Source organism: Xenopus laevis, chromosome 2S (genome assembly GCF_017654675.1).
Source record: "Xenopus laevis strain J_2021 chromosome 2S, Xenopus_laevis_v10.1, whole genome shotgun sequence".
Classification (NCBI taxonomy): Eukaryota; Metazoa; Chordata; class Amphibia; order Anura; family Pipidae; genus Xenopus; species Xenopus laevis.
The window spans coordinates 59,323,727-59,340,356 of NC_054374.1; the positions used below are offsets into that span (position 1 = coordinate 59,323,727).

The window sequence follows — 16,630 nt, forward strand, 5'->3', positions numbered from 1 at the left end:
AGTGCATACGGGAAGCCAATCCACGAACGGCTCTGCCGACATCAGTTGGAACTTGAGGCTCCTCAGAGGGGTCCATGGCCCAATTATACTGTCTGTTGTAGTGTGGACCAAGGAGGAGGCTGTAACACCAAGTTCACGGTACAAAAGGATTTATCAAGAGAATAGTCATAAACAGGCAAATGGTCAAATACAGGCAGCAAGGATCAGAGTCGTAAAACAGGCAAGAAGTCGGTACACGGATAATCAGAAAAGCAGTAAATCACACCCAGGAACTATACAAGATAGACCTATAATTGGGCAAGGATGAAAAGGGCAATTAGGATTAAATAGTCCAAAGTTGGCGCCAAAACTTGACGCGGTGACGTCATGACGCCGACGCCGGCGTCCTCACGTTGGCGTCCTGACGCCGACGCACATTCTGACGCCGGCGTCCATTCCGTCGCTGGCGACCAATCCTGGGGCGACACGTTTCAGACGCAGTCATATTACGACCAGGAAGAACCGCATGGTGGAGCAGGAGGTCGCCATCTTGGATGTCCCGTTGGGTAAGTTCTCCATTTTCCATTACACTTCCAGGGCCCTTCACTTTCAGCATCAATATCAGGGGGAACACGGTCACGATCTATCTCTCTGGGGCTGTCTATAAGAACATTCAACAGGACCCACGGCAGAATCCCGCCGTGACGCAGCCACCCTTGGGCGGTAAAAAATCTGTTCCCCATCCAGAACTTGATAAATAAATTCTTCCTTCACTCTGGGCACCATGGGCCCAACAGCGGCAACCTTTCGGGGGTTAAGTCCCAATGCAGTACACCATTGGCGAACACTTTGTGGAGTTTCAAAGGCAGACATATTTTCATCAAACATCCCCAGCTTCCCAGTCGACATCTCAGCAGTGCCTCCAAAATGTAACGCTAATTTGGTTACTGTCCCTTTAAATAATAGCTTCCTTGGCAATTCAGGGGCCCTGAGTCCCTTTTGCAAGTCGAAAAGTACTGGGAACTAGGAATCACAGCGCAGTGCCTCCACCTAGGGAGCACTGAGGAACTTACCTCAGAGGAATCCCCTAGGAAATAATAAACACACACACTTTGCAGATAACAATATTTAACTTTATATAAACTGTAAAGTAGTAACTAATACAAAAGTCACGCCTGTATGGGAATATAAAGGACACTACCTAAATCCCTATTAGGTTTTAACTATCTGTTCAAACACAGTTCGTATAGTCCCACTTGTCTGGTAGGGTTAAAAAGCACACAGTTCAAAATGCAATGTCCCTTTCCCCAGAGCTCTTATTCCCCCGGTAGCGCTACCTTTCCCAGAGTACCTTTTCCCTTGGAAAATAGCAGCTTCCCACGTAGCAGGCAAAATTACACAAGGCCTGTCTTCCTGTTAGGCTCAGTACTGTGGCAAATCCTCTCTTCAAGGGATTTACTCAGCGATTTCTCTCAGAGGCAGATCACATTGGAATCACAAATAACTCTTCTCCAGAATCACTCTCACCAATGGCACTTTCCTCCTCTGAAGCTTCAGCAGCGTGGCAGGGTCAGACAGCCTCTTTCTGCACTCCTGCAGACCTCACAGATCCAGCAGCTCTTGCAGGACTTTTCTCCCTTTTGATCCTTTCTCCACAGCACGTGTTAGACTCAATCACACGGCCTACACACACAGATCCAGCAGGGCCTACACACACAGCTTCACAGTCTGGCACACCCTCTCCTCCCAGGATGCACTGCGGTGTCCAGCCAATCAGGTCGCTCTCCAGCCTGTTACTGGGCTGAATGATGTCACAGACAGAAAAGCAGGAAAGGATTTCTCTTTTCCCCTACATTTATATTCTACATTATTACCGCCACCTAACCAGCCCAAGTTGCCAAATGGGGTTTGATATGCTAATAACCACACCTAGCCGTTTGTTCCTATCTTGCTGATAAAGTATTTCTCGCATACAGTAATTCGATTTATGGTCCCCACAGCAGAAATAGGATTTACTAGCCACAGGAAACCCTTTGTTATGCATAATCTGAGTTTCACTGTAAATTTCCTGTACAAATGGTTTTGTAGTAAGCCTCCATTAACCATATACTCTGTGTAAAAGACAGTTGCCATGACCACATACATATATACGTTTCAGACTTGTGCCCTTTATCAAGCCTGCACACTTGTGTAATAACATTTTCTTAATACGTGTGTTGAGGAAGTGGTAAACAAGCCCTACCTAGCCACCTCCCACAATAGGGTACAACTCCCACGACACTCAGTGTTACTCAGTTAGATACAATCCACAGCATTAAAAGGAGCAAGTGAAAATAGCTCAACTTATGCATCACACTATGGGGCCCATTTACTTGGCTCGAGTGAAGGAATAGAGGAAAAAGAGAATTTCGAATGTTTTTTTTGGCTACTTCGACCTTCGACTTTGAATCGAACGATTCGAACTAAATCGTTCGACCATTCGATAGTCGAAGTACTGTCTCTTTAAGAAAAAACTTCGACCCCCTAGTTCGCCACCTAAAAGCTACCGAAGTCAATTTTAGCCTATGGGGAAGGTCCCCATAGGCTTTGCTAGCTTTTTTTGGTCGAACAAAAATCGTTCGATTAATGGATTAAAATCCTTCGAATCGAAGGATTTAATCGTTCGATCGAGCGATTTTTCGTTCGTTGCCTAAGGCATAGAGGAAGGGCAGGCAATATATGATTGACAGCTGAGAGTTTTAAACAAGTTTATGACCAGTATGGTTGTTTAATAAAAAAAAGATTTTCAGGTGTGGGCGACAGGTCCCCTTTAATATAGATTAAAAGAAAGTCTGGTAATCTGTTTTTTTTTTTTTAATCCCTTCACAAACAATTTAAACAACTACCATCCTCCCCAAGTCCAGCTGTCATAAGTTTAGCCAGAGTGCCGAACGCAAGATGCCAAAAGTCTCTAAAAACCCTTAAATAAGAATGTAGTAGGGAAAGCATGGACCACCAGTTCCTTACCACTTTTATAATTGTCATATTTTGTACACTACATATGAATGCCAAAGGAACCTCTTCCAATCCATTTTTGTTTAATTCTCCTTCCCTTCTTGTAGATTCTTGATTTTGGTTTGGCACGGCATACAGATGAGGAAATGACTGGATATGTTGCTACTCGCTGGTACAGAGCACCAGAAATCATGCTGAATTGGATGCATTACAATCAGACAGGTGACACATTTTTAAGCAATTATAGGACACTTTGTGTTTAGTTGCATGTTGTTACACCAGTGTATTTTGGGGAATGATGTGGGGAACTGTTACCCTTTGCTTGGTGTACTTCTACAATAAGTAAAGGCTGCTAAGACAAAGATGCCCAAGGAATGGAAAAACACATTAAGGGAAAACTATACATTCAAAATGAATACTCAACCAACATGTAATTTATATCATAACACAATAGGCATAAACATTAATATACATTGCCCTTTTACATGTTTTATTTGAGCCTTCATTTGCCTCAGATCATTTGCCTCAGATCAGAAAATAATGCATGTTCTAACAATGTGAGAGTAAAGGAAACTGCTGTATCAGGTAGGTTTTTTAAAGATACACATAGACCCAGGCCTAGGGCAGCATGATTTTAGGGGCACATTACAACCCAGCAGCATTATACTCTTGCAAGGGCAAGTGTGTGAGAGGATCCTGTGGCCTAGGGGCCCCAAAGTTTTAATCCTGGCCTGGGTTTATGTGTAAGATAAGTGCCTTTTATGAGTCAAATGGCTGAGCTTAGTACTTAAAGGAGAACTAAACCCTAAAAACCAATATGGCTGGAAATACCATATTTTACATACTTACATACCAGCCTAAACGTTTAGCATCTCTATAGCAGTAATGATCCTGGCCTTCAAAGTCACAAGTGGTTCCCATTTGGATTTTGTCAAGAATGTATGTGATACCCACATGCTTAGTGTGCTTTGAACAGCTGTTGAGAAGCTAAGCTCAGGGCTCATTACAAATCATCAAGCAGAAAATGAGTTCGGCCTGTCATGTAAGCTGATGCTACAAAGCTGATTATTAAATTTTTTTTATGGAACATAAGCCTGGTATTTGTTCTGGGGGTTTGTTAGCATTTGAAAATTATTGTAAGTGGGCCCCTAAGGTGTTTAATCATATGCTGGGGTACTGTATTATACACAGGGGAGGAGGCATATGGATTTAAGGGTATGTCTTGACATCCCTGCCAGTGCCGGGCCAAGGTAGTTTGGCACTCTAGGCAAGAGCTTCAATCAGTGCCCCCCCCTTTCCTGCATTACCATTTCCCTCCTTACCATGATGGTTTTTAAATAAAGAAAGCAAGAAAATGTACAACACTTTTTCATTTGTATTACTGCCGCTGTACCAGCAAGCCCAACAGCCATCCATAATACTGCCCCCCATACCTGTGCCAGTAGCCATCCATTATACTGCACCCCATACCTGTGCCAGTAGCCATTCATTATACTGCCCCCCCATACCTGTACCAGCAAGCTCAGCAGCCATCCATCATACAGCCCTCCAGCAGTCATCATATTGCCCCCAATTTTTACCTGTGCCAGCAGCAGGCAAAAATAAATCGGATCACATCATATTGCCCCCAAGTATTTGTGCCAGTGCCCAACAGCAAACATATGGCCCCTGGCCCAAATCTGTACCTGGCTGTGCCAGCAGGAAGCTTCACACTTTCAGTAATAAAAAGAATGTCTTCAGTTCAGTGCAACTGTGCAAGGCTGAGAGCAGCAAGCACGAGCCACACCAAACAGGCCGCCAGCTCTCTGCCACCCATTATTATTACTATTACTTGCTGGCAAGAGGGAGAAGGTGAAGGAGGGAGATTCCACCCGACTGAGTGACCATGTTTACTGAAACAAATTCTTAAATAAACGCTTGAAAACATGGAAAAAAACCCATTAAAAGTGCGCCCCTCAATGATGGCGTACTAGACAGCCGCCTACTCTGCCTACCCCTAGTTCCGGCCCTGATCCCTGCAGTGAGCACTACCCATCTGTTTTTTTTGGTGTGCTATTAATGTGGGCATGGTCTTGCGGTAACGGGTGTGTTTTAAAGTCGGGGTTGTCTAAAAACAGGCAGTGTCTAACTCTGGCTTCCATTATCGGCCCTCCACCATGTAGATTAGAACAATTCCGACCCTCTGTACCATATAAATTGGACAGCACTTGTCTAAGGTATTGGTGTATATATGTGAATGTATAGATATGTGTATATATATATATATGTGCACTGGGATTTGTTTTGCGGAGTTACACTTGATAGAAACACTGACAAATGTTGCATAATGAGTAAGTGCCCCAACAGGCATGAAATGCGTTAGCCCACTTTTTTTGTCCTAATAAATAATAGGGATGCACCGAATCCAGGATTCAGTTTGGGATTTGGCCTTTTTCAGTAGGATTCGGCCGAATCCTTCTGCCTGGCGAACCGAATCCTAATTTGCATATGCAAATTGGGGCCAGGGAGGGAACCAAAACAAGGAAGTAAAAAATCATTTCCCCTTCCCAACCTTAATTTGCATATGCAAATTAGGATTTGGTTCGTTATTCAGGGGTTCGGCCGAATCAAAAATAGTGGATTCGGTGCATCCCTAATAAATAACTTTATACTTTAATACAATCTGCTTTTTGAATTCTTGTGAAAAAACTCTTATTTGAGCTACACTTCATATACTTTTGTTTTTTTTTTTGTAGGCCAAATAGCATTATGTAACCATGTCCTCTCACAAGTGCTTTTTCTCCAGAAAGCTCAACCCCAGCCTTGATAGTCTTTATCCATAGTTACATTTTCTATTCCTTTTACTAGTTTAGTTGCTTGTCTCTGCACTTAATCTAGCTCATTATTATACTATGGCCCAAAACTGCACATTATACTCGAGGTGTGGCCTTACCAGTAATATACAGAGGCAAAATTATGTTTTCATCCCAGAAGTTAATGCTCTTTTGTATGCTAGACAACACTTTATTTGCTTAAGTAGTCATTAAGGGACACTGCTCCACAAAAATCCCCACATCCTCAATTAAAGGAGTACTTTGTAACAATAGGATCATACTGTTTGCCTGTCTAACTCCTTCCCTAAGACTCTAATCCCACAGCCCTATTTACATTAATGGGGTGGTTCACCTTTAAATTAACTTTTAGTATATTATAGAATGGCCAATTCTAAGCAATGTTTCAATTGGTCTTCATTATTTGGTTTCTATTGTTTTTTTAATTTTTTGCCTTCTGAATCTTTCCAGCTTTCAAATGAGTGTCACTGATCCCATCAGGCTACACATTTATTGTTATTGGTACTTTTTATTACTAGTCTTTCTATTCAGGCCATCTCCTATTCATATTCCAGTCTTACTCATATCAATGCATGGTTGCTACCAGATCTGCTGAAAAAAAGCCAAATAACTAAAAAAACACAAAAAATAAAAATTGAAAACCAGTTGCAAATTGTCTCAGAATATCCCTCACTACATCATACTAAAAGTTAACTCAAAGTTGAATAACCCCGTTAAATTTTCCATAATGCTCTAACTCACTGACCCCCATTGCCTAGTTTTAATACCAGTCTTTCCCTAGCCTAGCACATTGGACCACCTTCTATTGAAGTGCAGTCTGTCCTGTTTATATAAATTGTACCCAAAGGACCGACCATCTTCTAGAACCCCAAATTCTACACCAAGTTGCATGTGGCACAGGTAAAATTTCTGAAAAAATTAACATTGGAAAACCTTTCCTTAATCTTAGATTCTAGATTCCTAAACTCACACTTTAAAGAGATACTGACACCAGAAATTAAACCTTTTTTTTTATATCTACCATATAATTGGCTTTGCATGCTACTTAATAATAATATTGTCGTAAAGTATTTGCCCAATCCTTTTACATTACCCTCCTGTTTTTGTCTATGAGGGGGCTGCCATATTTGTGCAGCAGGAGTCAGTTAGCATTAGAAATTTTAATTGACAGGCTGAGGTGGGACAGTCCGGTCGGCAAAACAGTCAGGTTTAGGAACTTCAATTAACAATTACTTACAAAAACAAACCTCTCAGCAAACAACAATCAGCATGACCTATAGGTAACTTTTAATGTACATTCATATTTTAAAAAGTAGTTTTTAGTGTCTGTTTCACTTTAAGGTCTTTCATCTACCCGCGAGAGCCCACGCGCTACTTCACTAAGTATGCGGCTGAGTGGTATGCCACCCCTGAAATTTGGCCTCAAATCCGGGCCTGACCAGAGATACTGCAAACTGTGCAGATTTAGTGATCAGAATGACAGATTACCCAGCCACTTTTCTGCTAGTTAAATCCCCTATAACCATAATTTGTCTTGGTAATTCATTTATATCCACCACAGAGGTGAACTCTTTGGAATGCAAATTTTAACAAACATTAAAATTATCTCCTTGTTTCAAAACCCTTATATTTTAAAGTGAAACACAGAGACATGAGGATAGCACCCATGCATGAAAGCTATGATGAAATACAGTTGAAAAGGGCAGAAACAGATGAGATGGGCAGAAACAATAGCTGTCTCAAAGCAGTTCCATCCTCAAGTGCTGGCTCCTTCTCCAAGCTCAGAATCGGCACAAAGTGCTGAGATGGCTGCCTCCAAAACATTATTACAACATTATTACAATTAATAAAATACATTTATATAATTCCATATTTTACGCGGAAGAGTGAATTATTTGCAATATTAAAGGGGTTGTTCACCTATGTATTAACTGTTAATATGATGTAGGGAGCAATATTCTGAGACAATTTGCAATTTTTTTTACTATTTGTGGTTTGAGTTATTTAGATTTTTATTCAGCAGCTCTTGTCTGCAATCTGGTTGCTAGCGTCAAAATTACCCTAGCAACCATACATTGATTTGAATGAGAATATGGAATATTAATAGGGGAGGGTCAGAACAGAAAGATGAGTAGTTAAAAGTAGCAATAACAATAAATGTGTAGCTTTAGAGAGGATTTGTTTTTAGAGGGGGTCAGTGAAAGCTAGAAAAAGTCAGGAAAAGAAGGCAAATAATTCATAAACTATATAAAATAAATAATGAAGACGAATGAAAAGTTGCTTAGAATTAGCCATTCTATAACATACTAAAAGTTAACCTGAAGTGAACCACTCCTTTTAACAATGCAATGTAGAAATACAAAGTAAACCACATTCATGACTGAATCCCAATGTAGGGGGTCAGACAATGGAATGTGATGTTAGTTTCAGTCATATCACCCTGTGCAATAAATAACAAAAACCATCATCAAAACCATTTCCAATATGCATATATAAATAAGTTTGATTGTGGTAGGAAGAAAACAATATTCCTTGCATGTAATCTGCTTGTATGCCTATTTATTTTGTTCTTGACAATTGCATGTATATGTTGTAAATGTTAGTGAAGTTTTTAGATAAAGTGAAATGTTTCCAGCTTTGTATAATCTGACACTGGCTCCTAAGTGTGTTTCTATGAAGCAAAGGAGGTGCATCCCTTTAAAATGATCACATGACTGATGCACTTGCTTTGTTATGATGTAAACAAATACTGTATGGCCATGTGATGTATTGATGATGTAAACAATCTCCAATCATTGACTAACACCTGAGATGAAAATGATAAAAGATACTGCTTAACTAATGTAAAGCATTCGGAACTAGTAGTAATATATTAAATTAAATTTTGGGGCAGATTTACTAAACCTCGGGTGAAAATTCGAATTTCAAAAAGTTCGAATTTCAAAGTGCATTTTTGGATACTTCGACCATCGAATTGTACTTCGACTTCGAACGATTCAAATAAAAAATCTTTCGACTATTAGACCATTCGATAATCAAAGTACCGTCTCTTTAAAAATCCTTTCGAATTCAATACTTCGTCAAGTTAAACCTACCGAATTGCATTATAAGCCTATTGGGACCTTCTACAAGCATTTTCTAAGCTTTTGGCATCGAATAAAAATCCTTCGATCGATCGCTGACAATCGTTCGATCTAACGTTTTTTATTCGATCGATTGAATGCTTATTTTATCGCTAAATCCTTAGAATTCGATATTCAAATTCGAAGGATTTCAATTCGATGGTTGAATTAGAGGGTTTTAACCCCTCAAAATTCGACCCTTGATAAATACCCCCCTTAATGTCTGCTCACAGTGGTCCCAAATAAACTACCCCTAGTACAGTCCACAACTGTAAATACCCTTTAATCTTTAATACAATGTGCTGGATATATTGTAAACACAAATGTCTTCTGCATTTCAAATCTTCTTCTATAAAGTTTATTTCTTCCTTTTTAAAAATCTTTTTCACACTAACATGTCTCACATTTCACCTTTTCCTTTCCCTCACTTTTCTATCCCCTTTTATTTCTCTTGTGCCATTTTTTCCCTTTTGCATTAATCTGATATATGCCTTCCCTAAATAGGTATTACTTTGGAAAAATAACTAGTTGGGAGAAACAATTAAAGAAAGAAATTGGCACCCTCCAGTGATTTTGGATTTTTATGTCTTTTAAAACTCTGCTGTTCCCTATATGCTGTGAAGAGGCCGATATACGTTCCTTTGAAACTGAAGGGTTACATTTACAGAGAATGAATTGTTATTATCAGGACATAATAAAAGGGACATTATTATATGTATACATTAAATTGTGAGTTAACAAAACAATCCTGAGAGCAGCAACCTAGGGGGGAAAAAACTAACGTCGCACCGCTCTAGCGCAGACTTACTCCGAATCTTTCAATTGGCAAATGTATTAATATTTGCGCATCCGTGTTTGTACAGAAGATTCCTGAAAAAAAAGTGAGTTTCTATGCAGGTAGAGAAAATACCTATTCTCTGCTGGCCTTAGACTTTACCTCACTCAGTAGTATGCTTCATGATGGAAGCAGTCTTTGTAGTCTATAATGGGTTAAAGTGAATAGAACTATAACTTTAATCTTAAAAAAAAACCACATAATTAACTAATTTTTTCTTCTCTCAGTTGACATCTGGTCGGTGGGCTGCATAATGGCAGAGCTTCTCACAGGAAGGACCTTGTTTCCAGGCACAGACCGTATCCTTTAAAATAAATTGTCCTTGTATGGGACCCATTTCTGCTGTTTTTTTTTTGTTTTTTACTTTTGTTGTATTTTGTCTATGTGTGCATTATAATAAATATGTAATTATGTGCAGGTAGAAATGTATTTATCCTGCAGTGTGCCTAACCCTCCTTAACCCAATGCAAGCCTACCGCACTAATTTATATACCCTCCCATCTCTGACGTTACTGGAGTGGACAGGACAGGCATGAGATTTTAAATCACAGTGGAAAGCTATGTCCACTGTCAGAATTTGGGTTGGGACATGGAGAGGAGGGTCAGAGAGCAACTGGTCCGTATGTGAATATGGCCCACCACCTGCTGCAAGAGGCAGTTGGTCAGCCTAGACCTGGGTCCGGTGTGTAAGCGGGCAAATTAGCAGAGATTATGCTGCACAGGGAGCCATATTTATGTATAAATTTTGTTTGTTCATTTATGTTTGTATATATAAGTGTTGCACATTCTGAGAGGCGTACAAAAAAACGTTTCTATTTTACATATTCGGAAACTGTAACTGGACAGTATAATGTGGTGGTTTTAATGGTCTTAATTTTTTTATTATAATCTCTCGCTTTTTTTTTATTTATTTTTTAAATTATTCCAAGTTATAAAATGTCTAAATTTACCTTTTGCAATTCCTTTTATGTCTTAAGTAGCATATTCATGTGCTAGAAAAAGTACAGAGACAAACAACTAAACTGGTAAAAGAAATGGAACAATAAAACTGCAAGAAAACACTCAAGTTGTTTTCTCTGGGGAAACAGCGAGTTATGGGTTCAATTACTAACAATTGAATTTTTTTTTCATGAATCTAAAAATTTGTGGTTTTCTTTTTTTAAAAAAAAAGCTAAAAAAATTTGTAAAACCCACGGAAATCACTAATACAAAACATAGCTAGGTAAAAGATGTTGAATTCCCATAGGAGTCAATAGGAACTGCCCTGATCCTATAGCACAGTTCTTAATCAATTCAGTTATTCATATTTTATCACATTGTACAGTGTAATTTTCCGCTTGTACTTTTTTTATTCAGATTTTTAAATAAACATTTGTATTATTAGTGTTTGTGAGTTTAGTTGTAATTTCAAAAACCTCTGAAATCACTATAATCCGACTTTTGATAAATACGCCCCCACGTAAGTAAAAAAAAAAAAAAAATGAAGCCACCCCATTTGATTTAAACTTTCACTTCAAGCAACTCATATGGTTCTTTACAATGAGGGAAGTGAGGCTGTCAAATTCATAATCACTAAGGGCTACAGTAATCTCAATATCTAAAGATCTTCAGTTCGATTTAAGGTGGCCATACACGGGCCGATAAAAGCTGCCGACAGACCGAGTCGGCAGCTTATTGGCCCGTGTAGGGGGCCCCCGAGGGGCTTCCCCGATCGAGATCTGGCCGAAAGTCGGCCAGATCTCGATCGGATGGGACTAAAAATCCAGTCGGATCGCGGCCGCATCTGTTCGTTGATGCGGTCCCGCGATCCGACCGCCCGTTCCCATTCGTTAGGATCCGATAGTTGGGCCCTAGGGCCAACGATCGGATCAGCCCGATATTGCCCAGCTCAAGGTGGGCATATCGCGGAGAGATCCGCGTGTTTGGTGACATCGCCAAACGAGCGGATCTCTCCGTGTATTGCCAGCTTTAGATTGATCGATAGATTGATATCTGTGTGAGTGTATCATTAGGTCTATATGTGTGTAGTGTTGGTCTGTAAGGTCTGGGGATAATTTGGACAAGTTAACCTTGATGGAGTAATGCCTTTTTTTCAGCCCATATTATCTATTTTAGTATATCGCTTAAAAATTAATACATTTTGTTTGTTTTGCAACAGTACTAAACGTAATGGAAATTAGACATTGTTTTAAGTATCTTTTATCATTCTAGCTATTATTATTTTTATTGCTTGCAAACCTGCTAAAATGTACATAGCCTTGTGCAGCACAGGTACGATCCGAACATAGTTGGGTGTTACATGATAATCAACATCATCTTCTTAGATTTTTCTCTTCATAATTTTTGGTTTATAGTCCGATATCTATATTGTAAATGTTAGGTTTGCCCCCAAGATTAGCAACATATTCTATATTCAAACACTACTGATGTAATAGCTTTCCTAAAATTTCCCCTTGTCAGGTTCAAAACTGCGTGACCCTGATATTGTAATATGTTTTATGTGGAGCCAGTTAACCTTATGTTGGGTCTTTAAAGTATAGAAGATAATCATGATAGTACATGGAGGAAGAAAAATGCCACGGTGCCAGTCAGTGCTTTCTGTGGCTTTTTCCTTTTTTTCACTAACAGCGTAATTATTTTCCTCATCCACTCCTAAAGATGTATTCAGTGAAACAAAGCCCTATATAATATATATTTTTAGATAATGAAAGGCTGCGTTATGCTCTTTAAATGAAAGAGGCAATCTGTTTTTGAACACAGATCACCATATCCAAAAAACTAAGAACCACTCTTAGTTACTTGTTAACAACCAAATCCAAAAAAACTTTAGGTTTCATTAACTATTACAAATTAGCCTTAAGTCCTTATATACATTAGCAGTTTTATTTATTTTTGTTCAGTCCCTTAGTCTCCCGGAATTCATGTAGACTTGTGATTTGTTGAATTGATCTAATGGATATTTATTTTAAAGGCTCTAAATTTTGCTTTACAGAAGTGTCATTAAGTAGGCACTTATTGCAAATAATGGGATGTAATTTGGCTGATCAGTTTGACATGAAGACTGCGGAGTGACGCTTGAAACATAAATGTGCATAAGCCTTAAAGGACCAGTAACATCAAAAAAAAATTAAAAAAAAATTTGTTCCTATACAACGGAAAAAAAACACCAACACAAATTAAACTTTAAAATAGCAAAGCCTTTATTAAGAAATAACTTACAGAAACTCCATCCAGCGGCGCTCGATTTCTCCTCCCTGGCTTGCCTCTCTCTCGCTCCTCCAGCTCATGCCGCTCTCCGACACTGCGGTTCTGGGACTGAGTCAACAGCCTCTCCTCCCGCCCAGGCTGAACCTGTCACTGCCCAGCTCCTCCACCACCACGGCTCCAGCCTGCAGTACTGGAAGAATAATTCGAACTTGGAGAAGGAGCGGGAGCTGATGTTGGACTGGGATCATTGCAGGCAGCTTCTGGAGCAGGAGTCTGCTCTTTCCTTCCCCGGGAAAAGCCTTTCCGAGGGGTAGGGGATGCTGTTGTCATGGGGCTGCGGGATGACACCTTTCTTTCAGAAACAGTCTTCACACTAATCCTACCCGGCCGGCTCTGGCTGCTGCTGCCCTTCATCTCAGTTCTTGAGCTGGTAGAGTCTCGTACTGCTGCCCCTGCACACCGGCACCGTGCCCTCCTGGCCCAGTCTCCCCTCTTGCTGGCTGCCCCAGGAACTGCCTCTGCTGCTGTTAAGCACTTTTGGGGGTTCCCGGCTGCCCCCTGCACTGCTACCGCCACCCCCATAAACAGGCTGCCCCCTGGAAACTTTTCTCCCAACTTCCTCCCGAGTCAGACCCCTGCACTGTTCCTGCTCCACTGCGGTCACTGAGCGCTTCTCTGGTGGGGTCGCTGAGGGGACTGAGCAGGGAATAGGCAGAGGAAAGTCTGCGCACCCCTTGTCTGCCAGACACTGGCATGAAAAATGATTGTGCGCGCTGTGATTGGATATCTGACCCGGGGACTGCGAGGATGCACAGTGCCTGATGTAGTTGTCTGGGTTACCATGGCAATTTATTTGACTAAAACAGTTTTTTTTATCCTCAGTCCCCAGGTCAGATATCCGATCACAGCGTGCACAATCATTTTTCATGCCAGTGTCTGGCAGACAAGGGGTGCGCAGACTTTTCCCTGCTCAGTCCCCGCAGCGACCCCACCAGAGAAGCACTCTGTGACCGCAGTGGAGCAGGAACAGTGCAGGGGTCTGACTCGCAAGGAAGTTAGGAGAAAGTTTCCAGGGGGCAGCCTGTTTATGGGGGCGGTGGTAGCAGCGCATGGGGCAGCCGGGGAACCCGAGGGTGCTCAACAGCAGCAGTGGCAGTTCCCGGGGCAGCCAGCAAGAGGGGTGACTGGGCCAGAAGAGCATGGTTCCAGTGTGCTGGGGCAGCAGTATGAGACACTACCAGCTCAAGAACTGAGGTGAAGGGCAGCAGCAGCCAGAGCCGGCCGGGGTAGGATTAGTGTGAAGACTGTTTTTGAAAGAAAAGCCCCCTGGAGGTGTCATCCTGCAGCCCCATGACGACAGCATCCCCTGACCCTCGGAAAGGCTTTTCCCGGGGAAGGAAAGAGCGGACTCCTGCTCCAGAAGCTGCCTGCAACAATCCCAGTCCTACATCAGCTCCTTCTCCAAGTATGAATCGTTCTTCCAGTACTGCAGGCTGGAGCCGAAGTGGTGGAGGAGCTGGGCAGCAACAGGTTCAGCACGGGCCGGGAGGAGAGGCTGTTGGCTCAGTCCCAGACCTGCAGTGTCAGTGTGGCCACGTCTGAGAGCGGCATGAGCTGGAGGAGTGAGGGAAAGGCAAGCCAGGGAGGAGAAATCGAGCGCTGCTGGATGGATGGTTATTTCTTAATAAAGGCTTTGCTATTTTAAAGGTTTTTTTTTTGATGTTACTGGTCCTTTAACGTTTGCCACACAATGACCAAAGTTCAGTTTAGAAACAAGAATTTTTTTCTATCTATCTCCAAGTTCAGTTCCAAATATACCCTTGGACTTAAGTTTAGTTTTTACAAGATAAAACATGAGATTAGTTTTTTTCATTTAGTTGAATTTGGCTTAACAGCCCCTTTGGTATATTGACTGGATAATTCTGATACTTGTATTAAGCTGAATTGAATGAAATTTATTTATTTAATTATATCATTATTTTATTATATAAAATATTATATGACTGTATAAATTTACATAAAGATTATACATTTAGAAACAGAATTTTTTTTGTTTTTCTCAATTAATTGAATCTTGCTTAATATCCCCTTTGGTATATTAACTAGATAATTCTGGTGATTGTATTAAGCTTAATTGAATGAAAAATATTCTTTATTTTAATATATTCATTATATTTTTTTATTATATAAAATATATGATTATATAATGAAAGATTATAAATTGACTGTTAAATCTGTTTAATCAGTTTACATACACTTATGCTAAAGATGTATAAACTTGTTTTTTTTACAACTCACTCTTGAAATTTTAACATACATTGCCTACATTAAGTCAAATGTTTTTTTCTGCTTTCTTTCTGGGTGAGGTTATTGCTTATCGTAAACACGATAAGCAACTCACCCTTTCAGTTATTTCAAAGTAATAGCATAGAGACTTATTTATTGCAGCTTCTATTTGTCATAGCTGACTTCCTTTGGTTCAAAAGTTTACATACACCAAGCTGACACTTTACATTACAGTCTGAAACCATCAAGATTGTTTAATGACTTGTAGAAGTTTCTGGTTACCCGATTGTCTTAATTCGTTTAGGACAGTCTTTTCTGTATCTTTAAACTTGTGGAAGTTCTGGTTGCTGGTAAGTTCTCTGGTCAGATAAACAAAAACTGGTTGGCCATGATGATCATCATTATCTATAGAGAAAGAAGGGTGGAGTTTAATCCAAATAACGCCATGCCAGCTTTGAAGTACGTGGGTGGCAACATCATGCTGGAAAAGGAGCCAGTACACTTCAGAAAATAGATGACATCACTTGTTTAAATTCTGAATCAACACCTTGAGGCATCAGCCAGAAACTGAAAAACTTAATACATAGTAAGTTAGGTTGATAAGACACACGTCCACCAAGTTCAACCTTTTAGAGAGATTTTCACAGTTAGGTCCATAAACATTTGTACAGAGACAACTTTTATCTCATTTTTGTTGTGTACATTACTACAATGAATTTTAAATGAAACAACTCAGATGCAGTTGAAGTGCAGACTTTCAGCTTTAATTCAGTGGGTTGAACAAAATGAATGTGTTAAAAAAAGGCTTTAGTTCCTCACATTTTTATGCAATCATTTCATTTCAGGGGCTCAAAAGTAATTGGACAATTGACTCAAAGGTTATATCTTGGGCAGGTGTGGACAATTCCTTTGTTATGTCATTATCAATTAAGCAGAAAAACCTGGAGTTTATTTGAGGAGGGGTGATTGTATGTGGAAAATGACCCAAAACAAAAAAAAAAGCCAAAGCAACCCAGGAGTTTATTAAAGCAAAGAAGTGGAATATTCTTGAATGGCCAAGTCAGTCACCTGATCTGAACCCAATTGAGCATGCATGTCACATGTTGAAGACTAAACATTGGACAGAAAGGCCTACAAACAAACAGCAACTGAAAGCCGCTACAGTAAAGGCCTGGCAAAGCATTAAAAAGAAGGAAGCCCAGAATCTGGTGATGTCCATGAGTTCAAGACTTCAGGCTGTCATTGCCTGCAAAGGGTTTTCCACCAAGTATTATAAATGAACATTTTATTTTCAGTTTTTTAATTTGTCCAATTACTTTTGAGCCCCTGAAATTAAGTGATTAAAAAAAGGCTTTAGTTCCTCACAATTTTATACA

At 40.2% G+C, this 16,630-nt stretch overlaps 1 protein-coding gene across 2 annotated transcripts in view; it reads left to right on the top strand.

Annotated features, from left to right (window-relative positions):
• The window catches only part of mapk14.S (mitogen-activated protein kinase 14 S homeolog), a 96,302-nt gene that overhangs the window by 50,644 nt on the left and 29,028 nt on the right, over window positions 1-16,630 (top strand). For both annotated transcript variants that reach the window (XM_018248048.2, NM_001086831.1), the window contains 2 exon segments: window positions 3,081-3,195; window positions 9,989-10,060. In XM_018248048.2, coding sequence (XP_018103537.1) covers window positions 3,081-3,195; window positions 9,989-10,060 — 187 coding nt within the window.